The sequence below is a fragment of the Phalacrocorax carbo genome, chromosome 1 (genome assembly GCF_963921805.1).
Source record: "Phalacrocorax carbo chromosome 1, bPhaCar2.1, whole genome shotgun sequence".
Classification (NCBI taxonomy): Eukaryota; Metazoa; Chordata; class Aves; order Suliformes; family Phalacrocoracidae; genus Phalacrocorax; species Phalacrocorax carbo.
The window spans coordinates 158,158,418-158,184,354 of record NC_087513.1 but is presented as its reverse complement, the minus strand read 5'-3'; the positions used below and the strand labels follow the sequence as shown (position 1 = coordinate 158,184,354).

The 25,937-nt window shown below is 41.9% G+C and overlaps 2 protein-coding genes across 2 annotated transcripts in view; one reads left to right on the top strand and one right to left on the bottom strand.

Moving 5' to 3' along the window:
* NALCN (sodium leak channel, non-selective) overlaps nucleotides 1-10,419 on the bottom strand; it is a 247,593-nt gene extending 237,174 nt beyond the window's left edge. Inside the window, exons 1-2 of the mRNA XM_064440627.1 lie at nucleotides 10,248-10,419; nucleotides 123-269 (exon numbers count right to left, since the gene is read on the bottom strand). Of these exons, the coding sequence (XP_064296697.1) occupies nucleotides 123-230 (108 nt within the window). The 5' untranslated portion in view covers nucleotides 231-269; nucleotides 10,248-10,419. The remainder of the gene's footprint in view (nucleotides 1-122; nucleotides 270-10,247) is intronic.
* A 10,380-nt stretch (nucleotides 10,420-20,799) lies between these two features.
* The window catches only part of ITGBL1 (integrin subunit beta like 1), a 142,976-nt gene continuing 137,838 nt past the window's right edge, over nucleotides 20,800-25,937 (top strand). The window contains exons 1-2 of the mRNA XM_064440624.1: nucleotides 20,800-20,957; nucleotides 22,247-22,458. Of these exons, the coding sequence (XP_064296694.1) occupies nucleotides 20,860-20,957; nucleotides 22,247-22,458 (310 nt within the window). The 5' untranslated portion in view covers nucleotides 20,800-20,859. The remainder of the gene's footprint in view (nucleotides 20,958-22,246; nucleotides 22,459-25,937) is intronic.

The window sequence follows — 25,937 nt, the reverse complement described above, 5'->3', positions numbered from 1 at the left end:
GATTAGCAACTATAGCTCAATACCTATTTCTGACAGATATATATTTCAGAATCTTTTGTGGAAGTCATGCTTCAACAAGTTACATTTAACTTAAAATTAGTACTACGAAAAGAGATACCTACTGGTTTGTTAATCCACAGAATATCTGCATTGTCTGACAAGGATTCATCGGGACCGAAATCTGTAACTGGCTGGGCTTCCACCCTTGAACTTTGTTTCCTTTTTAGCATCCTGAAGTTAACTTTTGTTATCTATAATCATGAAACCTCCTTGAGAAGAAAAAAAAAAGAAGACATTAATTCACTAAAACCATTTTATAATGCTTTTTGAACAGTTTTATAAATAACCTAAAGCATTTTCTGTTCATGCAAACTGTTTTTGTACTTACTGATTAACAGGATCTTCATTTTATTAAAAAGCTTTGCCTATAGAAATCACTGACATAACTCTTGCTAGTTTACAAAAATTTACATAGAGGTATGCAATGCAAACAATTACCAGAACCATAGCAATGCTGGCAGAAAATCTGTAACAATATGCAAAGAATGCTATTGCTGTGAACTTAAACCCAGACTAATCATTGGATGGATTTGACCTGGAGCCATTTAATTTAATGGTGACATTTCCATTTATTACACTAGGCTAAGATGAAGCCCAACATGCCAAAGGCAAACAGGCAATGTTAAGCAGCCAACAGATGTTAATGTTCTTTACTGAAATCAGAAAAGCCTTTGTGCTATGTACTACCATTAACATGTATTTTTCTAATACTTTTTCTTATGTTAGCAATTATCTATCCAACAGCCAGACAGTTGGCTGTCTCTGAGGCTTGTGTTGGCACATGGAAGCACTGAGGAAAATGTGTCATTTCCAGAGGGTCAGGCCAAGTCTGGACATTCCTGCGTGGGTGGCACTGACTGAGCCTTCTGTGTGCTTAGCGATGTGAGCCACAACTAAGGGACACACCACGAGAGCAGAAAGGTGGGTTAGATCTTATTATTGACTTTCCCACAGAGAGAGTTCATGGATCCCAGTCTAAATAAATCCAAAGAGATGAGGATACACTCTTGCAAAGAGTAACAGTCTGCCCATGAAATACAACTGTCATTCATAAAACACAATCCTTTAGGAATTTATTTATTTTTTTTTAGGAAAGTGAGGGGGAATGAGAAAGCAAGATCTTGGGACCTTGTTCTGGACTTTTACTCTGGGCTAACTGTAGTTTGTAGGTGACACTACACTTTTGAAAAGTTTGTCAAAACCAGTATAAAATAAAATCATAGAATGGTTTGGGTTGGAAGAGACCTTTAAAGATCATCTAATCCAACCCCCCTGCCATAGGCAGGGACATCTTTCACTAGATCAGGTTGCTCAGAGCCCCGTCCAACCAGACCTTGAGCAATTCTAATAATGAGGCATCCACAACTTCCCTGGATAACCCGTTCCATTGTCTCACCACCCTCACTGTAAAGAATTTCTTCCTTATATCCAACCTAAATCTTCCCTCTTTCAGTTTAAAACTGTTGCCCCCCCTTGTCCTGTCACTACAGGCCCTGGTAATTACAGGCTCAAGCATCACAATGATGACTGCAATATCAATGCAAGAGACACTGTCCTCAATTAGCTGGAGGAAACGGCGGGCTCAGGACTGCAGAAGCATCCATGTGCTTGGTCTCAGCTGGCCTTTTCAACCACACAGGCTGCTGCTTCATGTCCAAACACTATGCACCTATGCATCCTTGTCTGTCTTTTCTTTTAGCTGTTATGGCAAACATAACCTATTCATCTTCTTCCAAGTCCCTCAGAGTTTAGTGCTACTCTGTCTATTTTCTCTCCTTCAGATTCAGGAGGTCAGCTCCTGTCTCTGTAATTCCCCTGCTACATTTTCAGAAGAGTGATTTTGTTGTTTCTCCTATGGTGTATCTTCATACATGACGAGCTCCATGTCTGACTCATTGCAAGCTTCCACAAAATTTTTTTTCAGTACCTTCTTTTGTATCTGTCAGTAAACAAAAACTCCTGATCATGATGACTGCGCCGTTAGCACGATCTTGTGTTTTCCTGCCTGTATGCACCTATCTCATATCTCCTGTCTAATACTTAAGAACCAAGTCTGAACCATTGGTCTATCTTTGTATAGACCATAAAACAACAGGGTTGAGGTCTTGGACTGATGCTTCCAGCTGAAGGAGCTGACATTATGCAATAATTGATTTTTTAAAATAAACAGAAATTATATAAACACACAAAATAGGGGACAACTTCTGACACCTTTATTTGTGTTGGATGGTCAGTCACAGCAACCTTAACAAGTGAAATTAGAGCGCTGTGATTAAAAATATGCAGATATTGTAAAATTACATTATAAATTAATAGTCTTTCTCTAACAAATGAAGACTGAAATAATATCCATACAGGCTGTATGTTCTCTTGACCCTCATGCTCAGGCTTCACATTCTGACTTTTTTCTCATAACCGAATTCACTACTTCGTCCTCTTCAGCAATTTTTCCTGCTTTCTCCTATTTATTTCTAAGCCTAACATATTGACCTATTTTCTCTACTTGGACCAAAGCATATCTAGAAATGCGTGAAGCCTCAGAGATGTTGGTGTACTTTTTGAGGTCATGAAGCCTTAAAATGGCTACATTTAGCACAGCGATAAGAAGTTTAGTGCAATGTCTTGGGACCTGCATTTCTCAAGACCTTAGGAAAAAAAAAAAGACACTTACCAAAATGTTTCTTGCACATATGTTCCTTTGGAAACTGTTACTCAAAAGCTAATCAGTGAATTAACAAAATAATAATTTTATGTTTACCATTTCTGGTAATGGTTATGACAGTGCTGCTAGTAAACTCTTGAGAAAATACGTACCGATAAATAGAGAATCAGTAAGATAAGCACAATCAATAACTATGAAAAAAGGCTCAAGATATGAAACACTGACAAGACACTACTGATTTTGTTTTAAATAAATGACATTTTAAATAACAAGCTATGTCCATTTGCGGAAGAAAGTAGATAATTATCAGCTGGCTATTAGAGAGGCTCTGTTGTTTTTATGCTTTTCTCAGTATTTCTTATTTATACATCTGATGTGTAGGAAGGTTAGCCATATCCTTTTAATGAAATTCCCATTTACCCTTTTACCCAGTGCCTCCTTTTCTACTTTTTTTAATTGATCTGGGCACAGGAAATATCGTGAACTTTAGATGTCCATAATGGATTCGGTTCACATGCTTAAATGTTGTGACTAAGGAGATCAGAATTCTTATTTTTAAGAGGTAGCCTTGAATAAACAAATCGCCATGTATATAAATCCAGTGGAAGGGAGGAAATGTTTATGGAAATGTAAGAACCAGCTTGTTTACTGCTCTATTTGAAATGCAGAAATGCCACAAAAAAAAATGCAGAATAAACATGACAAGCTGAGAATCTTCTGGAAATGGTCTTTAGCAAGATTATGTAAAGTATCGCACAGTTGCTCTTAAGCTTTTATGCAATTTTTGTTGTTGTTCTCACTACTTTTATTTTTCCAGGGAACACACATCTGTCACTGTAAAGTAACACAAAGCCTGGTGCAGCCTCGGGACTCTGCCATGTTTGTGAAGAATTTTAACTCTTGGACTCCAATCCCTATTGCTCCTGTTTCTGCAAGGGGGAACCAGCTGGAAGATGAAGAGGAGGAAGGGAGCTGTGCACAAACTCCTTCCACCATGTGACACGCAGTGGGCACCACACCAAGCTGTGCTAATGGGGAGGCTCCAGTCCTCCCTGACCCCGACCACAAATCCACCCCTGCAGTTCCCGCATTGATTCCGACACACATCATTAGGTCTTTCTTTGATCACAAACTGTTATTAACATGAGACGCTTAATACGTTCTCTAGGATGTATTTCTAGCTCCAGAGTTTTTAAGAAATACTGGCTGCAGGGAAAAGACAGGTGTTGAGAGGAAATACAATGGAGTTTTGGGGCTACACCCACTTCACGTTTCTTTGGAGTATTTTTTACAGTAGCAGTGAAAATCCACAGTGCAGGTGTCAACCTTCTCAGAGAATAATGTAGTATCTTTGCTTTTAAATCTCTCCTCTATTTTTAGAAGCAAAGACAAATTAAAGGAAGAAAACTAAATAGAAAATTATTCACACACTGAGGCCCTTCAGATCCATCTAGTCAGCATTTTCTCTTCCTCTCTCTCCCTGAACTTGCACGTATGTTCAGCAACCACTACACTGTCTAAACAACCAACAACCGCTAAATTTGCAGCTTCTGCTAAAATTAAAGTATGCTAGCAGAATAGCTGGTGAACTTAAGACCCACTGTGCAGTTGGGAAAAAAAAGTCTGAAGAAGGTCTAATCCCAGTTTGTGATATCCACACTAATCACAAGACACTCCTGCTGATGGAAGTTTGCACTTCCTACAAAAATCAAAAGACAAATTTTAAAAGTAGCTGATCCTACACAACATCAAAAGCTGAGAAATCTGTGTCTCATTTATAAAGCAAGCTCACTGCATAGAGCATAATCTGCTCAAGAAATCTCTATCACAGAGTCAGGAAAACATGCTTATAAATGCTCTCATAAACAAAGAAGGCAGTTGAAAAATGACTCCACAGAAAAATAAATTGGAAGATAAAGCAGGTATTCCTACCTATGATTTATGGAGAGAGTTTAAAAATCAGACACATCCTTGGAATCAGCTATGTCTTGCTTCCAACATACTTCTTTCTCACTGCCTATTGACTTTGTCACCTGAGATCATGTGAGCACTGCCTGAACTTCCTCCCAGGGCTGGGCACCTACAAGCATTCTCTTCAACACCAATTCTCTCTTTGAAAATGCCAACTCCCCTTCCAACTTTTCCCTGAGCTGAAACATGCAAAGTGGCAGATACACTTCTAAGAGAATAATTAGCTTTGAACCTTTTACTATCTGTGAAAGCTATAATGGGTGACAGGAAAAGGACGTGAACACCCATGCACTTAGCATGATGATAAAACCCCATTTCCATATTATACACTAAAAAACCCCAAAAACTACAGGCTACTTTTAAAGAAGAAATTGTTCTTAACTGTAGTATGCATTGTATGGTTATAGGAAAAATGTAAGTTCTCATTCTTCCATCTCAATAGGCTTCTTTCCTTCTCAGCAAATTGTTGCTGTTTCCCTATTGCCTGCTCCCTCCATCCTCACATATTCCATCCCTGCTTTTGGGCGCAGGTACAGGTGAACAGCATTTCAGTATTTGTTTTTATGTAGCAAAATATTTTAAGTGAGCAAGTTATATACCTGACAGTTCAGATATATTTAATTTTAGAAGGGTGAAGACAGAATTCTAATCAATATAATCACATGGCACATGCACAGATGTTATTAAGTCATAACTAGTTTCAAGGAAAAAGTTATTTCAGTACTTTTTATCTCTGAATGGTACTGTTATTGCATCTCATAAAATGTCCTAACAGATCTCTTCATTATTTTGAACACAGTATACTGCTAATAGCCAACCAAACTTCAGTATTTATTAAAACCAAACAGGATTCTTCACAAAGAAGGTATACTGAATGAAAGATCCTAGAAATCAATTACATTCACATTTTCAAATCATTTGGATACAGAAAGGAAAGAGCGTATGGTGAAATCTTGTACTTGCTAACAGGACACCAGACGAAAAATACCAGACTGGGGTTCACAGATCAAGGAAGGTTTAACAATTGCTTAAGGCTCCCAATATAAGAACATCTAGCCTGAAAATAGACAGGTGTCAGACTTTAGCTTTTTGCTCCCAACATGCCTCCGGCGTCTTGTCTTATTATCGGATAAGGACAATGCTCACACAATATTTATTTCTTAAATATAAGTTCTTCCTCTCAGACCAAAGTAATTCAGACCTACTCAGCAGACAGAATCAAATATCACGCTGCATACAACAGCATATCTCACATGAGCCAGATATATAGGCTACCACTACTATCACATACCATCATACCACAAGTCCTTTTCACAAGCTTTCTAACAATCAGATGAAGAAACTACATATGCATATACACAGTGTCATGATGCAGCCAGATAACGAACTTCATAATTTTAAATAGAATTGGTTAGGTTTTTGATATTTTTCAGTTAAAAAATTGGGTTGAGTAAAAGAAAAAAAACAACTGAAGATGATTCTTCAAACGGCACTGTTAGACCACACCATGACACATTCCACCACATCACTTCTTTTACATACAAAGTTGAGATCAAAGTACTCAAAAATACTTCTCTAATAACGAGCAGGTATACTCTCACATTTCACAGTCCCAGCTGCCCAGGTATCCCAAAAGGAGGGACACATCTGAGCATGAAGCGGCTACTTCCCTGTACAAGTAACCTGCTTTTTCTTTCAGTGGAAACCAAAGCATAAGAGCAGTGAACACACTCAGTCTTCCTCCAACATGCTGGCACGGCTGAAGAAGAGGACACCTTTCTAGGCCCTACAATTTAAGTATACTTAGACATTACTCTGTCAGAATGGCTGATAAAATGCTAAAATTTAATTATGGCCACTGAATGCGCAGTAATTGTATGTAAAAACATACTGATGGCAATATATTCCCTTCATGGATATACAGCACGGTTTAACAGCCGAATTACTTCAAAAGTTCACTTCGTCTTGCTGCCCTAGGATTAGTCTACTGCTACGTAGTCCATCTGAAAATCCTCAAGAGCCCATAGCTGACAAAGATGTGCAGCAATATGCTTAGTAAGAATCATGCTGGAAAAAGTACATGAGCAGTGTTCTGGGATTTGCTTTTGCAGACTACTCATCTCCAGGGGGGAAATTGTGTTGTAGTCCTCTGTGAAAGTAACAGGGCAGGTAGCAGCAGGTCATTCTTTGAGAGGATTCAGGGAGCAAACCGCCCTCTCTCTGAAATACCCCACATTCAGTAACCTGTTATGAATACTGCAGATCTATTTTTCAGGGTTTTAAAGAAAGGGTCCAGGTCATCCTTCCCAGAATGATGCAGGGGTGGAAAGGAGCTTCTCTGTAGGCAGATGGCTGGCAGCATGCCTGCTTAAGTGATTACATTAATGTTGCTGGGATTTTGTTGTACCACTCATTACATGTTAGTGTGCCTAGAACCTTGTATACACATCTTTTCTTAATTAAACTGAAATACATTAAAAATTAAAATAAACAGTGGTTTTATTCTTTTAGCATTGTATTTTTGCTAAAATAATTATTTAAGAGATTTGAATATTCTAGATCATCTTCCTTTCCCTTTCAGCCTAGAGAAGGGGAGGCTGTGCAGGAACCTTATTGCAGCCTTCCAGTACTTAAAGGAAGACTATAGGAAGGATGGGGGCAACCTCTTTAGCAAGGCCTGTTGTGACAGCACAAGGGGTAATGGTTTTAAACTAAAGGAGGGTAGATTTAGGCTGGATATAAGGAAAAATTTTTTACAACGAGGGCAGCGAACTGCTGGAACAGGTTGCCCAGAGAGATTCTGGAGGCCCCATCCCTGGAAACATTCACAGTCAGGTTGGATGGGGCTCTGAGCAACCTGATCTAGTTGAAGATGTCTCTGCTCATGGCAGTGGGGTTGGACTAGATGACCTCCAAAGGTCCCTTCTGACCCAAAGTATTCTATGATGCCATGATTCCCAGTTTCTTCCCTTTCCATCATTTAAGGAATCACCAGCAAAACAGTTAACACCTATATATTTTAAACTTGAAATCCTAAAAACAAAATTAGGACTCTTCCTTTTTGTCCTCTTATCTTTCCTCTGAGGCAAACAAGTTAACATGTGATATACATTCTCACTGCTGCAGGGCAGTTCCTAGAAATTGCAGCCATAACCTTTGGTACTGTACTACCATCCTCATAAACACAATGATTGAATGTAATGGCCCAGGAAGAAAAGGCCAAACCTAAAGGCTTAATTTGGGGAAAAAAAATAAATGGAAAACTGAGATCATAGAATCATAAGCTAACTCAGGTTGGAAGGACCTCAAGAAGTCTCTAGTCCAATCTCCTGCTCAGGCAGGGTCAACTCTGGTGTCTGTTGCAGTTTACTCAGGTTACTTCAGTCTGGTCTTGAAAACCTACAGTGATGGAGACTTTACAATTTCTTTGCGCATCTTGTTCACTTTGTCTTCACGGGGGGGGGGGGGGGGGGGGGGGAGGGGAGGGAAGAGTTGAAAGATTAAAATATCACAGAAAATAAAGAAAGGAAGAAGAAATTACCTAGTAGAATCAAGTCAATTTGCAGACATAGTCTAGGAGTGGTATCTCCCAAAGCAAGGTATTTATCACTACTTAACTGATACAGGAAACTTCGAATTAAATAAAAGAGGCTATGGAGGTAAAGAAAGGGAGGATGGGAAAAGACTGAAAGGGAAATAAAATATGATTCAACCCATAATGCCCATATTAGGCTGACTTTGCTCTTTACCTCCAAAAAGATTTCATGCTCAAAATATACAGGACATCCAAGTCATTTTCCAACCATGGCACTATTCTATTAGTAAAAATAATTGTGAGTGCAACACCTCTATTTTATTAAAAAACACATCAAAAATCTTGTTTACAGCTGCCTGAATTCCTAAGTACCTAGGGGGGTGGAGGGGAAACACAAATCCACAGAAGCCAGTAACAGTTCTATCTCATCATGAGATACTCATGCCTTAAGAAGACATTCTCATCTGTGAAAATCCAAGACTCCCCACGTCTTCCAGAGCATGGTCCAGTAGCCCGTTACTCCCTACAACACAGCTTGATACTACTCATCTCCTGTGGTGAAGGTTTAAGACCTGAAACTTCTGTGACTCAAGACCTGGGTTTGGATAAATGCCACATAGGTCTACATAGTGTTCACGGTACCAGCAATGTCCAGAAGCTGGAAATAAGTCAAAACAGAGTAAGCTGTATTTCCAGGAGGTATAGCTTAAATGGGAAGGAACTGTGATGGACCAAATTTCAGACTGAAACAGAACAGACGCACCAAACAAAAAGACGATGGGTCTACATTTCTACAGCGCAAATGACTTGCTGATGGTTACGGCCTTGAAATTTCATTTTAAAAAACAGTACGGAGCTCAAACAGTTAAACAAACATTCCCCCAAAGGTATATATGCATGAACTAGCAGAGAGCTGGAGTCTTGTAGCAGCCAGAGAGGCCAGCTCAAAGAAATGCAAATTTTTTCTCTCTCCATTAAAGTTTCTTAACTTTGTGATTTATGCAGCAAAATTTAGTTCATTGTTAATATGTATCATTTCTCTGTTGGTCACTTAGAGGGCAGGTGGGATGCAGCTGCTGTGGAAGGAAATGAAGAGAGGGACAATGAGATGAAACAGGAAATTGAAGGTGCTTAAGACAAAAAGACTCCAGCAGCATTTAGTTAGTATTTTCTCACTGTTAATATTTCCCTTATGAGCAACTCAGAATGCAACAATGGGTAACCGACCAAATCATTGCTGACTTAAAAGTTACATCTACACATAAAGGCCATCAGAAACCTCCATCCTTCCCAGAAACCTCCATCCTTCCTAGAAACATGTCTCTGCGGCTACCAGGAGTGCTGAAGTGAAAAGATGTCAACAACAACAAAACGCTGAGCACACCTCTCCCCACTCAGTGGACGGTGTCGAGACCCCTGAAACCACACGTTAAAGACACTGCCTTCGGTCCCGGGTACCTCGCTCTCCCCGACCACCCCGGACCCCGCAGCCACCAGCCCCTGCCAGCGGGAGAACCCTCCCCTCAGGGACGCAGCTCCCCTCGGCGCACCCCGGCCCCATCCACAACCACCCCATTGAATTAGCGCTCCCCTGGCCCGGGATAAATGAAGAGGCCTGCTCGTCCCACGGCCCTGCCCTGCCTCAGTAACGAAGTAAGGCACGTTTTCGCCCCACTGACGGATGCGGAGGGGGCCCGGGGCAGGTGGGGGCAGGCCCCGGCGAGGCCCGGCGGCGGCAGGCCCCGAGGCCGGCCCGGAACGCCCCCTCCCACCGCGGAGGGAAGGAGGGTCGGGGCGGGCGATGAGGAGGGTGCCGGCGCCCCTGCTCCCCGCGGAGCCGGCCAGACCTCTCGCCGCGCCCGTCCCCTCCCTGGGAACGGCCAGCCTCCCCGGGAGAGCCACGGCGGTCGGTCGCCGGCGATCGGGGGCCCGGGGAAAGGAGGCGGGGAGGAGCCGGGGCCCGCCGCGTACCGAGCCGAGCGCCGCGCAGCGAGCCGCGCACGACGCCTCCCGACCTACCGCCAGCATCTCCCTTCATGGCGCGGTCGGGAGGGGCCGCTCCCGGCCCCCGCGGGCGTGTGGGGTGTTAGGGTTGTGTGCCTGCCTCGTACGCCGTCCTCCCCGCGGTGGATGGCGGCGGCGGCCGCCCTCGGTCTCTCGGCAACGGCAGCGGGGCGGCCGCGGGGACGGGGCGGGGGGACGGCGGGGGCCGGGCGGGGCGGCCTGCGGGCCGGCGGCGGGGAGGGAGCCGGTGGGGAGGAGACGGTACCGACCCCACGCAGCCACCACCCTCGGTTTGCTCGGTTGAGAATACGGCTTAACGCCTCGGGAGCCGGTGCGGGGGGGGAGCTCAGCCCACGGCGGCCGGCGGTCCCGTCACGCAAAACACCCCCACAGCGGCTTCGAAATGTGTTCTTCGCGCCCAAGCGGTGAGCCGAGGGAGGGAGACCCCGCCGGGGGTCACCCCCCTGAGGCTGAGCGGGCACAGCCGCTCTTCAGCAGGGTTGCGTTCGGGGGGTTGCGAGGTTTCTGGGCTTTTTTCCCTCGTGATGGTCTTCGAGAACTAGGATAGTTTTCTTATTTTGGTAAGAAACCCTCTTCGTGGGTCTCAGCCTCTGGTACTCGTGCACTTCGCCGCTGCAGAGCGTTTACTTCACCAGTAACACCAGCTGGGTGGTCTGGTTAATTTTCAAATTACTGAAGAGCCAAATAAAGGCTCAGTCTTGAGCTCCACAGTGAAATACATTCATAAAATAACATAATCTGTTGTAAGGAGATACCATGAATAAATAAATAAATGAATAAATACTTGGGAAGCCATTTCTATAAACAAACAAAGTCACCGTGTTCCAATCTGTATTTTTATCTTCTTGGGAAGAAAAAAAAAAAGGTAAATTTCTGTAAATTATGCTTTGTCTTTAAATGATACTAGATGATATGAAATAATGTGAACCCATAACCTTCTGGAGCTTGTAAAATTAGCAAAATTAGAGACGTAATCCTGCAAATGCAGTTGTTGCTACGGTGGCATTAAATATACAGAATAGGATTTGAAAAGCAAAACCCTTAGCAAAATACCCCAGAAAGCAGAAGGAAAGTGTATGGCATAAACTGTATTAGGTTCCTTTAGATTATTTGGCGCTTACTTACAACAAAAAATAATAAGTCCACTGGGGACGTGCCCTCAGGATTATGGATGAAGTCCTGCCAGGCTTATGTATGTGCATTACCAGCATTAGCAATGCCAGTAAATGTAAGCACCTAATTTTAGTGTTTGCAGGACTAGTGTCTTTGATAGAAATTAGCCAGCTGATAAAAAAATAAGATAATCAGATTAAGAATAGATGTGCTTACAAATAATAATCTTCACATTTTGTCTTTTTCCTCCCCAGTTGCAAACAGTGCAACGTTGCAGCTATATCTAAGCAAAAGAAATCAGCATTTGCAAGCAGATGTGACTTTGTGCAGCAGTTTTTCTGTGGGTATATTGGCCTAGGAAAAATAATTCTTGAGAGAACAATCCTGGGGAGGCTGTCTGGTCTGACCGATCTGCTGAAACCAGGCTCAGCTATGAGATCACACCAGCTTGCTCAGGGCTTTATCCAGCTGGGTCTTGACAACCTCCCAAGACAGCGACTGCACAGCCTCCCGAGGCAAGCTGTTACAGTGCTTGACTGTCCTCATGGTGAAGGATTTATTCCTGACATGTGGTTGGACCCTCTCTTGTCCACTGTCTCTCCTCCCCCTGCCATGCACCCTTGGGAGGAGCCAGCTCCATCCTCTTGACAGCTTCCTCATAGACCCTGGCAGACTGCTCTTCAGTGTCCCCAAAGCTATCCTTTCTCCAGGCTGAACAAGGCCAGCTCCGTCAGGCTCTCCTCATGGAGCAAGTGCTCCAGCCCCAAGCACCTTGGTGGCCTGCCACTGAACTCGCATATTAACAGCTTTCATGTACTGAAGGGGAGCTCGAAATTGGATGCAGTATTTTAGATACTGTTTAATGAGAGCAAATAAAAGGGAATTAATTTCCTTACATGTGGTTTGTGTTATAGAATACATATTTCCTTATGTATTTCAAACTTCTACTTTTACCTGACACCATAGGTGGTACCACAGTGTTAAATTTTGCCCTACTTGCCCGTACTGAGCTTCTGTGAACTGCAGGCTACAGATGGGGACCTACACTTTCAGGAGAAGGTTGGATTCTCTTGGACAGTGTGTCCATGAGCATGATTTGCATCAGATGATGCTAATGCTGGAAGAAGAGTTTAGCTCTTGATGTAACTGCCTCTGAACCAAGGAAAAATAGTAGTGTCTTTCATTTAAAGAATTGTGCAGGCAGTGAAGGTTTGCTGTTTGCAAGAAAAAGCCCTTTCCTGCTTTGCTTTTTCACCAGAAATTTACTTTCATGTCTGTCACGTGAAAAGCAATTATGAACATTTTAGAATTTGAGTGGCATATATCATCTATGTGAGGATAAGGTGGGAAACTTAGGTATTTATAAAATAACCTGATGTAATTTTGTAAAGAGCCTATCAGTCATTTAAATCCATGCCAATGTTTAATATTTAGGGCTGAAGTTTGGTTTTATGCTGATTTAGAAAATTCCTATTGCCCTAAAGACCAAGCCATAAACACACAGATAAGGACTGAATTTGGGAGTTAACCTTAAGGTGTTACTTTATGGTAATGTGAAATAGGTCAAAAGAAAAGATATGTTTTAGTAAAGATTTACCTCTAATCTCTATAAATCTAGAACAGATAAAGTACCTTTCCTTATTTGTTCTTCAGACTCAACACACAGTTTAAACTGGCCAGGGGGAACTTTCATTTAAAAGGAAGTTTTGGGAAATGCCAGAAGGCTGATATTGAGAATTCAGGGGGAGAATTCTCAACCTTACCTATCACCTTAATTTCTCTAACATGATCTGCGAACAGAGTAAGATCCTCCTGAATAAAAGGTAATTAATAAACCCAAGTTTCCTAAAACTGCTCACTCAGTAGGTCCTGAAGAAAAAGAAGGAATATGAAGCATCTGCTTAGTTTTGCATGTTTTGTCACATAATTTGGATAGCTCTTAAGCCCTATTTGGGTTTTTTGCTGGTTTGGTTTCGTTTGGATTTTTTGTTGTGGGTTTTTTTTTTTTTTCTTGGAGGCAGTTAACTCAGGCAATTAAAAGGATAAAAATTAGAGTGAAGTGTTTCTAGGCTGTTCCAAAGCAGGCAAGTAATGAACATCCTCTTCTTCCCCATTTTTAGTGAGGAGGGGCAAGAGTTAAGAAGGGAAAGCACTAGTAGGTCCCCAACACAAGTTGGGTACCGACTGTTCCATCTTATAAAATCCAATTGCTACTCTCCTATTTGCTGATATCATATAAATATGTATGTTTCCACAGCAATATGTGCATTTTAATTATCCTGCTGTGTTTGAAAAGAGGTAAGAGCCATGTTAGAAATAGTGAAATTATGGGCTTTTATTTCTGAGTGTATTTGAGCTTTATTTGTAGCTCTCTTGTCCTTACTTTTCATAAGTATCTGTTAAGGATTTGAAAAGTAATGTAAACATCTTTAAAAACATCCTAAGGACCTGAGCTTATTGGAAATGCCATTGTTGGAATTTGATTTACCACTTAGGAAAGAATGCACTGCTTGATCAGATTTCTAATATTCCGTAATGAGTAAAAGAATTCATGAAATATTCATTTTAAAATGATGCTTGAGCTTTTAAAAAAGGTCACAAAATGTCATTTAGAAATTCAGAATTAAACTTCAGACCCAAAGAAATATTTAATCATTTAGGCATAGGATACAAGTCAAAAACTGCTCTATTCCTGCTCTGTTGCTCTCTAGCTCCAGGGCATCCAAAGTCCTTAGTCATCTTAATGGCGGTTACCACAAAGTTGTCCCTTAGTCTGAAGTCCCGCTCTGCGCACACTGAGCAGCACCCCGGTCTTGCCAGGGCTCTGTGTGATCCAAACCAGCCCAGCAGCCCGGTTTTCTGCCATCCGTCTGCTCCGTGTGGCTCAGGCTGAGAGGTGGTCTTGCTCTGAAGTGTATAACCATAACAGAAACCTCATAGAGCACATCAGACTAACAATTGTGAGAGTAGATCAGTAGTTAACGTTCACGAGTAATTTTGATCAGGTTCAGTTACAAAACTGCTGTTCTTGAGGGTCTGTGAGCAGTGTCAACACTGACAAACCAGGATAAAGGACGTGGAGTATGGTTTTCAAGATTTCAAACCTTAAGTAGGGTCATAGGTCTACAACTATGTATATATTTGGTTTGCTTTTGAAAAGTATCGAGTACTCAGAAGAGGGGTGATAATGATGTTCCCCCCGCCCGTCCTTTTTCTTAGTTTCTGTCTCTCCTTCATTTTGGTTTAATAACAAGCAGCAGGACCCACTGCAAGACAGAGCATTGAAACCATACGAGGTGGTTGTCATTGCCTGGAGAATCTGGCGTGCATATGTTCAACTCAGGCACTAAACCTGATTTACTGCAGTTTTGCCCCTAAGAAGTCAGCAGTATCTATTTTTTAATTTACTAACCCTCGAAACAACTCTTGGGTCCAAAAGATGAGAATGATCTTTCATTATAACTGATTCAGTTAACTAGTTCAAAAAATACAAAAATCATAAACATTCATCATTCTTATTGTGTTTGCCACTATTCTGTATTTGTCAAGATTCCCAGCAACAAAGAATATTTTCCCTTTGCGAAGCAAGGCACAGGTTGACTGCAGAATGAGAATTTATGTTGGAAAATTAGAATTTATTTCCTTTCTTGTCCTCTTCAACAACACTGCTAGCTTGGGTTGCACCAGACCTTGACTCACTTTCTGAAATAAGTGCTAAATGGTTAAGAATGCAGAAGTATGTTTTTTTTAAAACATACTGTTATTGCTGGCATTCTGAGCTGTCTTGCAGGCTCATGCTTAAAAATCTCATGCTGCCTTAAGGCCTCTGTAAAAGCAGGGTATTATTGCTGTTTGGGGGAATTAACTAGTAAACATTAAACAAACAAAAGCCTACCTTCTATTTAAAGTTTCAGCTGGGACCTGAAAGAGTAAGCTAAGGTTTTACACTAGAGTATAACACAATAACATCTTGATTAATGTTGGCCTATGAACTGTTTGGGTAGCTTATATTCACTACTATTCAGGCCAGCTACATTCAGGCAGCTCAGCTTTAATCTTGTTCTAACCTTGATCCTGTAACTCCAAAAGCTATTTCTATTCCCTGTGTGATACCATTGGCTGCCCCAGATTCCATGTCACGTCAGCAAAATGAACACAAGATTTTCTGTTCTGCACAGCTCTGGTGTGCTCTGTCTCTTGCTCCCTTCCAAGGATGCCATCAGCTAGCACAGCAGTGACTCTCAATGGCTGCGTGAGTTTCTAAACTGCTTAATTTAGACAGATTTTAGTTAATTCCAGAAAGTATTTTGGTCTACGGATGTTAAAGTGTTTTGTCATAGATCCATGCAGCCGTCTCATTTAATGACTGATATCCTTGACAGAAGTGACGAAGAATCACTGGAAGCTTCCAACTCTCCTCATTCTGCGTTTTATGGAGAAAGAATAACTTGTGTGATATGTGGGTTTTTTAACTTCTGGTCAGTTTTAGAAAATTGCTATGTAAGTGAATGCCTCTGCAACGTCTCCACTGATGTAAACCCGTGGTGTTACTAAAATGGCTCCCATGGCAACCCAGGAGGATTATTTGACAAATTTTGGTGGTCTTCAGTTACTTTTTAGGCATAGACTATTCACTGGATGTGCATTTTTCTTTCGTTTTGTTAAAAAAAATCCTTAAAAATAGCATGGAACATGGTTTGCAAACCAAATTACTTTGTTAAAGTGACAACAAAATTAAGCTGGCCACTAAGAGGCTGTAATAAAGGAGTCGGCAGAGTCCATCTGCCTCTCCACACCAAATCAAATCTTGTTCAGTAGCACAGTATGTCATCAGAGCCATAGAATTATGGAATATTTGAGGTTGTAAGGGATCTCTGGAGATCATCTAGTCCAACCCGCCTGCTCAGAGCAGGTTCGCCTAGAGCCAGTTACCCAGAAGCCTGTCCAGATGGCTTTTGAATATTTCCAAGGGTGGAGACTCCACAGCCTCTCCGGGCACCTGTTGCAGTGTCACTCTGACAACAAAAATGCTTTTTCCTCTGGGCTGTTTTTTTTTTTTCTGATGTTTGAATATTATTCTAATTCACTTTACTACTGTCCTGGTTTTGGCTGGGGTAGAGTTAATTTTGTTCCTAGTAGCTGATACAGTGCTGTGTTTTGGATTTAGTAGGAGAATAACATTGATAACACACTGATGTTTTAGTTGTTGCTAAGTCACGCTTACACTAGTCAAAGACTTCTCAGCTTCTCATGCCCAGCCAGAGAGAAGCTGGGAGGGGGCACAGCCGGGACAGCTGACCGAAACTGGCCAAAGGGAAATTCCATACCATATGATGTCATGCTCAGTATATAAACTGTGGGGATTTGGTTGGGGGGCAGCAATTGCTGCTTGGGGACTGGTTGGGCATCAGCTGGCAGGTGGGGAGCAGTTACATCACTTGTTTTTCCTGGGTTTTGTTTCTCTCTCATTGTCATTTTCATTACATCAACATTATTATTATTATTATTATTATTATTATTATTATTATTATTACTACTACTACTACTACTACTTCTACTACTTCTACTACTAAACTGTACTTATCTCAACCCATGAGTTTTCCTACTTTCGCTCTTCAGATTCTCTCCCCCATCCCACTGGGGTTGGGGAAGTAAGCGAGTAGCTGTGTGGTGCTTGGTTGCTGACTGGGGCTGAACCATGACAACTACAAAAGCAATTCTGGCAAAGTTAAGATATTGCTTGACTTAAAAAAAAAAATCACTGCTTATGAATTACCTAGTCTACCCCAGGGCTTACAACTTGGTTTTCACACATATGTTACATCACACTTCACAGTTCAGAAGGCTATGAAACCACAAAAGAGCCATCACCAGTTTGGATAGGAAATTACACTATTGGCTCCTCTCCTGGTAAATAAAATTGCAGGAGAAAGGCTTGTCCCAATCTCTGACCATACCAAATCCCGCAGACTTTTAATAAGAACACTAATAGCCATGTACTTAAACTGAGGTTCAAGTGTAGGTGTGTGTAGCAGCACTTATTTTCTTGATCCCACATCTTTATTGGAAGACATTTCTTGTCTGACAAGTATTATTTAAACCTATTGCGTACTTTTCAAATGCCTGTTAAGTATTAACAGTATGTTCCAGCTTCTCCTCCTCCTCCTTCTCAGCATTGTGTTGACTTTCTCTTCTCTACCTTTACTTTGCAGGTGGTAACATTACAATGTGTAAAGTGTACATCTACCAAGCACCTACGGGTCTGAAGCCTTAGTCTGAAACTCCAATATGTAGGAAAAGTAATATTTCATGAGTGCTATACTTTGTGTAGGTGTATGTTATCCAGTAGAGAACAAAGCTCCTTAAGTTTATATACAGCTGTGCCTGAAAGAAGTGAGCCGTCTTCAAGACAGCGTGTCAGGCACTGAGATATTGTATGAGACAAACGTGCACGTGAAAGCAATTATTAAACTTAAGCTCTGGGTGCACATTTTAAACACTGCACCCTTGGCCTATGTAACTGCGCCTTCTCCAAATGGAAAAGGTCCACAGCCAAAAGGTGTGTATTACTTAAAACTTTGAGAGATGTAAATAAACAAAAAATAAGAGTGTGATAAGGTCAACATATCGTGATGGATGTCTTCTCAAACATTTGAAGTTATAGTTTGTAGGCTGCTTGAAAGTCTCTTGTGAATACCTATCAGCACCAGTCTGTACAGGGAAAAAGGAGGAAGATGAACAGATGGCAACAGTTTAGTGTGTGGATTAAAGATAAATTTAGTGCCAAAAGGGAATTACCATTGTTTAAAATGTGAAGCTTTCTATTTATTCTTCTCTAACTCCAGACTTCTGGCAGTACAATTTCTGACAATCATATTGTTCTTAAAAGTGCTCCCTTTTTGAATCTAAGGGGGTTTAATTATTTATTTTTTCATTGTAGCACTACAAATAAATTTGAAAAACTATCACACAGATAGAACACATGGTGCTCTATTAAGCATCGACTTCAAAATTCAAGGACTGTCAAAAATAAATGCCTGCCAATATTACTTACCTTTTCACTAGATATGTCAAAGTTTAGCATGAGTTTAGCACAACTGTAAGCATTTGCAAAACTGAAGCCAACAGATCACTCTTAATACAGGTTTTTTATCAGCTGCATTGCATGAGAATATTCTGTGATGTATTTGCAATGTGAAATATACTATAAAGGGCAGAAAGACTGTTAAAAATTTAGTATACAATGTGCAACAGCTGTATACAGGGTTTTGAGATTTTTTTTTCCTCTAATTTTCTGTGTTCATGTTTTAGGGCAAAATTATGTGCCATGTAGAGGATAGTAGACTACAAGTTGAGAGCAAAGGTTTACACTTCACAATTTCAAGACAACCTATTAAAATAAGACAGAAGTTTTATGTTTTTAATAGTCCATTGGAATCGTGTTTGGGTTTAACCTGTATATCTTCAGGGACTAAGTTTGTCTCTTTACAAATATGCTAGAACAGATTTTGTTCAATCTCTTCTTTTGTCATTCAGTAAAAGTTTATATTTCAGTTGAATGAGTACTTGACTGAAAACTGCATTTTGCAGCCCCGAACTGGACTCTAAAGGTTCTTTTGGCATCTACAAGATAATAGAATCATAGAATCATTAAGGTTGGAAAAGACCTCTAGGATCATCAAGTCCAACCATACAACCCAATGCTACCATGTCTCCTAAACCATGCCCTGATGTGCTGTGTCTACATGTCTCTTAAATACCCCCAGGGATGGTGACTCCACCACCTCTCTGGGCAGCCTCTTCCAATGCCTGACCACCCTTTCAGTGAAGAAGTTTTTCCTAATATCCAGTCTAAACCTCTGACACAGCTTGAAGCCATTTCCTCTTGTTTTATCCCTAGTAACTTCGGAGAAGAGACCAACACCCACCTCGCTACAACCTCCTTTCAGGCAGTTGCAGAGAGCGATAAGGTCTCCCCTCAGCCTCCTCTTCTCCAGGCTAAACAACCCCAGTTCCCTCAACCTCTCCTCATAAGACCTGCTCTCCAGACCCTTCACCAGCTTCATTGCCCTTCTCTGGACACACTCCAGCAATTCCATGTCCCTCTTGTACTGAGGGGCCCAAAACTGAATACAATATTTAAGGTGTGGCTTCACCAGTGCCGAGTACAGGGGCACGATCTCTGCCCTACTCCTGCTGGCCACACTATTCCTGATAGAGTCAAGTGAAATGTTTGATTTTTTTTTTTTTTTTTTCCAGGAAAATCACTAGCAGAACTAGTTATGTTAGCAGGAATCCTGGGAATTGTACCCTTGAGTTCACTATGTTGAATGTAAGACACCTAATTATACTTTTGGGAAAGGCACCATCTGAGTCAAAGGAGTTTTAACCAAATCTTAAAATGTTTTCTAGAACAGTATAATCTGTGGTACACCAGATATTTAATATGAGAATAAACCAAGAGTTCTTCATTTTGAGAAAGCTACTGAGAGCTTTAATCTCCAGCATAGGCTCTGGAACCAGTGACAATTTGTCAGCTGCCTGCTTTAAAAATGTGTGTGTGTGTGTGTAGACTAGGACACTTATATCCTACCATCTTTTGTGGTGGAAGTTTGCTTCTTTAAGAGATTTCCATCCTAAGGAAGTATCGGAAGTATCAGCAGTTTCCCAGGACAACCAAAGGGGTCAAAAAGTATTGCAACTTTTCTGTAGCATAAAGAAATGCCCATGGCCATTCCTGACAAATTTCACTCATGTAGAGAGACTATCCCTCATTTTAGCTTAGTTTTAAAGCACTTCCAAAATCTCCCACTGCTCTGAAGTATTGTAATCGTGTGTTTTAATGAGGCATTAAGAAACAGCTAACAAATAATATTTTTTAATTTGCAGTCACTCTACTGGTGTAGGTTGGCAGCCTGCGGTGTTGCACAGTGCAATGCCATGAGCAGGTAACCTTGGGGAAAGGAGGGGAGGGAGGGACCTTCTTGGGAAGCAGGTGGGAGGGAGATGCTCCAGCAGCCAGGCAGGGATGCTGCAGCTGGGGAGCACTGGTCCTGTCTCCTCAGCGGTGCAGATTCCCTCCACCACCATGTTACGCAGATTATCCCAAGCAGCCATCCATCAAAGGACAGGGGGATACACATACCTCAAATATTTACGGTGCCTGCACTTTGAGAATGAGACAGTTCGTTCACATCTGTGAACGGGCCACTTTTAAAACATCAAAATAAACCATCTGGCTGCGCAACTGTTTCTAATTACTTTCCTGCCTAGACTGTAAACTTCGGGGTTTGGCACCGGCCTCCCTCCCAGAGCGCTGCCCAAATCCCGCTCCCAGGCAGCTAATCAGAGCCACTGCAGCACGGGGGGAGCAGCCCTGGAGCTGGGCTTGTCCAGCTCACAGCTCTCTGCACTCCTCGTGGGTCCGGCCGGCTGTCTGTCCGGCCGGCTGTCTGCAGGAGCGCTCCAGGTGCAGCGTAGCGCAGCTCGCACCATGTACGCACAGGGGCCGCCGGGGCTGGCAATGCTGCTGCTGGTCATCTCGCTGCCAGCCGGTCACCCCGCACCACCGTCCGGCCCCTTGGCCCTGCGGTAAGTGTGTCTCCGAAGCTTCCTGGGGGGTAGCGACTGATTTACGAGATGTCAGGAGTGTGGAGGCTGGGGTTGCGGAGGGAGCAGTGGAGCGGTTTGCAAGGTCTTCTTCTGCCTGCTTAAAAGTGACACTGAGGGAAGTGCTCTGGGTCACTAATAACCTAAATAGGTGTTGTGTACGCTATGGGGGTTTGCTGCAGTGATGTATGTCATGCCCGCGATGCAGATCTTTAAAGCAGTGAAGGGGGAAGAGTTGGATAGTGATGATACTTCACACCCAAATCTCTCAATTCTGCTGCCTGAGTGGAGCAGGCACCTAACCACAAACCCCCGTGTGTTCCTGCTCTTTGATGCAGCAGCACAGCGAGCCACACTGCCCTTTGCTCTTCCCCTCCACCAGGGCCAGCACCTGCCTACTCTCAGAGCCAGCAGCTCCTTTGCTCCAGAGCCTGCGAAATCTCGTGTCTGCACTTCTTGTGCAGGTACTAGTAACCTGAATCCTCGGTATTCGCTAGCATTGTGATCACCTATTTTTGGCTTGGCCAGTCCTTTGTTCTTTTTTCCTACAATCCAGCTGCTGATGAGGCAACGTGTGATTTTCCCTTTGTGTGTCCTGAAAATCCTGATCTTTATGTGCTCCAGTGCATGGTACAATTGCATGGCAGAGCTGCAAATCTTCAGATCTAGCATCCAGATTCTGCTGACTTTACTAAAACCACTGCCACAAACTAAACTATTGCATGGAAATCAGTGATTACTTTGGTTTCCTTTTCCAATGAAAGCATGGATCCTATATATCTGTCAACTGGAAGGATTACTTTGTCAAATGTATTTTATTAGAATCAACCATAAGTTTGCTTTTTGGTGTCATGTATTCCTGTTATGCTACCTAGAAGCTTGGATGTATACATCTTTACTAAACCTATTGGAATAATTCAGATCAAAGTGTTTCATGATAGATAATCAAACTATACATGTATATGCATATATACCAGATATGCATAATGAAAAAGGAGATGAGTTTAACGCAGTTCACAAGGTAGGTGAAATACAGTATAAGCATTCCTGGGGTTATCAATGAGATTTCTGATGAAAGATAAGAAAATTGGGTGATTTGAGGCAAGTAATAGTTTACAACCATAAATAAAGTGGTGGCGTTAAAAATCATATTCTGGGGATTGGCTGAAGCCATGTCAGGAGGGCGGTTTCCCATAAGCCAAGCTCTCTTCAGCTCTGAGCTGCAGCCACTGGCTTTGACCACAGCTTGCTCTCTTTGCTGTCCTCCGCAGGAGCGGTTCAGGTAGCCCTTCTTCGTGCTGGCTTTCCCGGACCGAGTCGGAGCTCAGGTGCCGCACCCCAGAGGGGAAGCTGTGCAGTGACAGAGGCAGATGCGAGTGTGGAGTCTGCATCTGCCAAGTGATGGAGTCTGGCAAATACTACGGTCCGCTCTGCGAGTGCCACGACTGGGTGTGCGAGATCTATGATGGGAAGATCTGCGCAGGTAAGGGAGCTGCTATGGTGACAGAAGCTTAGAAAAGTAAGAGAATATGTTATATCCAGAAATATGTTGGGAACACAGCACACTGATACAGCAGAGACATGGTTATGTATGTGTCCCTGAACCATGACTCTAAATGGGATTGTGGGCACATCCAAGGTTTTCATCAGATTAAAGGATACAAGTCAAAGGCACTGTCTCTGCCATAAAATGGGACTTTGCCCAGAGCGAGCTTCATCTGCAGCAGGGACAAAAGCAGGAGTTGTTTTGGGTTGGAGGCTCTGCAAACTGTGTTTTGAACCTAATACAGGACACAATATTGCTTGCGTTTTTCATATAAGATTGCTACATTTGAACTGCTTGCCTAATGATGTCATATGATATCTAACAAGGCTTTAAACTATCTCTGAACAATCAATTTTGCCTGTATATTTTTTTCTTCTGCTATGAGGAAGAAGGTTTGCTGTAACGGATACCACACTGAGGGTATATGTATACGAAAACACTGTTTTTCTCCAAGTAATGATAATGCTTTCCAAATAGAGACTTGTAACAATGTAATTGTATTGTGATTTCAGAGATTTCCCCACTGACGCTGTATTCTTTAATGACAGATGAAATAACATACATTTCTGGGACAGAATTTAGTCCCTGCCAGTTGTTGGAACATGTTGCTTGGTTTGCATCTAAACATTATCACTCTTTCATCTTTCCAGCTGTCTTTACTTAAGTTTCTGGGCTATTTCAGTCAGATTTTGGACTTTTTTTTTTTTTTTTTTTTTTTTAAAGCAGCTTGGAATAGTATTTTAGAAAAAAGCAGCAAGAAGAAATGCCATCACATTCCTAAGGGGATTCAGCCTGGAGCTTGATGAAAGGGCCAGAAGGGTACTTCATTTCTAGTATCCCTGCTTCAACAGCTTTACCAGATTCACACAAACGTGTCATCTTTTCAGGCCAAAAAACTGCAATTAGGTCAATGGGAATGTTACAGGAATTCTACTTGTAAGAGGACAATACAAATGCATTCCAGCAGTGGGTTTGGCAAATTTTGTAGGAAAAAAGAGCAACTTATTTTAGCAACAATGCAGCTAAGTATAAGAAGCGCAATAGTAACATGAAAAGACCGAGGATGGGATTATGAGAAAAATATTTGTATTTGGCACCTATGACTTCAGAAGTTTGTGGACAAACTGATTTATAGACTCTGTAGTTAGGAGTGTTAAGTCCAGTTACATAAGAAATATCCGGGGTCTGCCAATCATTTCAGTGCTTTGCTGTCCCAAATGTGAATTTTCTGATTGGTGGTGTGATTTCAATATGCTTGCCATTGTTGCTGGGGTAATTGTATAAAGCGAAACTGAAAGCTCCTTCAATTTTAATATTCTGCTACGAACTCCATTATTATGTTCCTGTTAATGTCACAAGCAGTGGCTGCAAGTTTTGTCAGTGATTTGGTGGGAAGGGGTGCTGGCAGGACAAGCGAACCCAGGATTTCTGACAATATTTGGGTTTTGTGTAGCACTTCAAAGCTGTGAATATTAAGTGATTAAACATTTTTTTAAAAACAAAGCTTTTTTTTTTGTAGTTGCCACCTTTTGTAGCTGGAGTATTGAAGCCACATTACCACTGAGATGTCAAATAATTTAAATTCACTCTTCTGGAAAAAAAAGTTGTAAAACATTCAGTACAAAGTCACAGGGAGGGAAACAGCTGTGAAGGGCCTAGGGGTTTTTCCTTGTTGGTGTTGAAAGTCCAGCTGACTTTGTTGGAGTCTGGCACTGCCCAGCACTGCAGGAGACTGGACCTGGGCAACTCCTTCAGGGCTGGGACACAGGGCCTGGATCCAGGCGGTGAAACTTCTCCTTTCAGGCTGTTCTTGCAGCCCTCTTCATTTTCCCCCCATGTTTTTAGTCACTTAAGGTTAAGTTGTGTGTATATGGGAGGAGGAGAACATAGAAAAGATGGTCAGGTCTAGTATAACTGGCAGGAGACTGGTCCTTATGTTGTACGAATAACATCCCCCCCACTCAACCATTCAGTGAACCTCATCTTCTGATGTTTCTTAACATTACGCCACCGAGCTGATTTCCCATGCATTACATACTTCCCTTTCTTTGCATTTATGAGCATATTTTTTTGACTCAGTGATGAAATTGTGTTTCCTCTAGGTGAATAGCCAAAATGCCTTACTGCAGTTCTACTCCTGTTTCTTGCTTTGCTTTTCTTTTTCCTATTTTTATTTTGATATTTGCTGTCCTATGTCATTGCGGGTCTCTCCTGATGAGTACAACAAAAATAACTGCTGACTGGTACGACATGCAGAACTTCTAGACACTAATTGAATGTTCCTCTAGAGAGCCATGGTATTTGAGATTAATGCTGTTTCAAAGAAGCTACTTTTCAAGCTGCCGGAGCAGTGCCATTTTCAAGTGACTGATACCTACTCACTAGTAACGTCCATATTCAGAGCTGGACAGGCAGAGCTGCTTGAGTCACAAGTGCCAAAGATAACCATGTTTCCCTGCCAGTCCATTCAGAAATACCTCCACTTCTCTCTCCTGTCCCAAGCTAAACAAAATACTTAGTTGCTCAATATACAGCTCATTATCTTCAAGGCACATTCTGGGTCAGATACACGTTCTGGGCCAGTCGGTCACCCATATTCTGATGAGGAAAGGCCTGAAGATGGAGAAGATGTCCATCTGTTTATGATTTGCTTTTTCTTATCACCTTATACAAGCAATGGGAAAGAGATTATGCCATGAGTAATGAAGAAGAGCAGATGTAAATGCCTCTGTCCTTTTATTCTCCCTTGAGACTTCTCTGCTGCATTTGCCTTCCATGGTGTTTCCAGCTGCTTTAGAGGGAATCAGGATCTTTTGGGTTTTTTCCCTTTTATCCCACTGGGATTGATAAAGCAATAGGTGATCTCTCATGGAGTCAGAAACAAAGAAGAAGAGAAAAATGAAGTGCTGTAGTCTGTAGTCACCGACTCTGCTGTCCTTCTCAGTGGCCTTTTAATCTGCCTGCTGTATCGTAGGGTGTAAAGAAGAGTAGAGTCCCAATACTGTCATTCACTTTGCAATGTTGGTGACATCATTATTTTGTCATTTGCTGCTGGTCTTCAAGCAGATGAGCTAAGAGGAGGAAGACTGAAACACTGAATCAACCCCCCAAAGGATTTATGCTTCATTTAGAGCAGACAGTATGTTTGTTGCTGTTTATTTGCAAATAGTAGGTCTGACCTCAGACAGTTTCATATTGCCTTGGGCTTTCTTAGAATAAGTGGAGCCTGTGTTGTCTGCAAAGGGAAGTGGAATGTGGCACTAATTCCTATCACATCGCTGCCGGATACCTGTTTTTCTGTGGTTTTGCAGTATATAGGAAAATAAATTGTAGAGATTTTTTTTAGTTAATCTTTTTTACTGTGCCTGTGATTAATGAAGATGGAAAAAGTAAACTAAGTGTAGACATCCATGGCC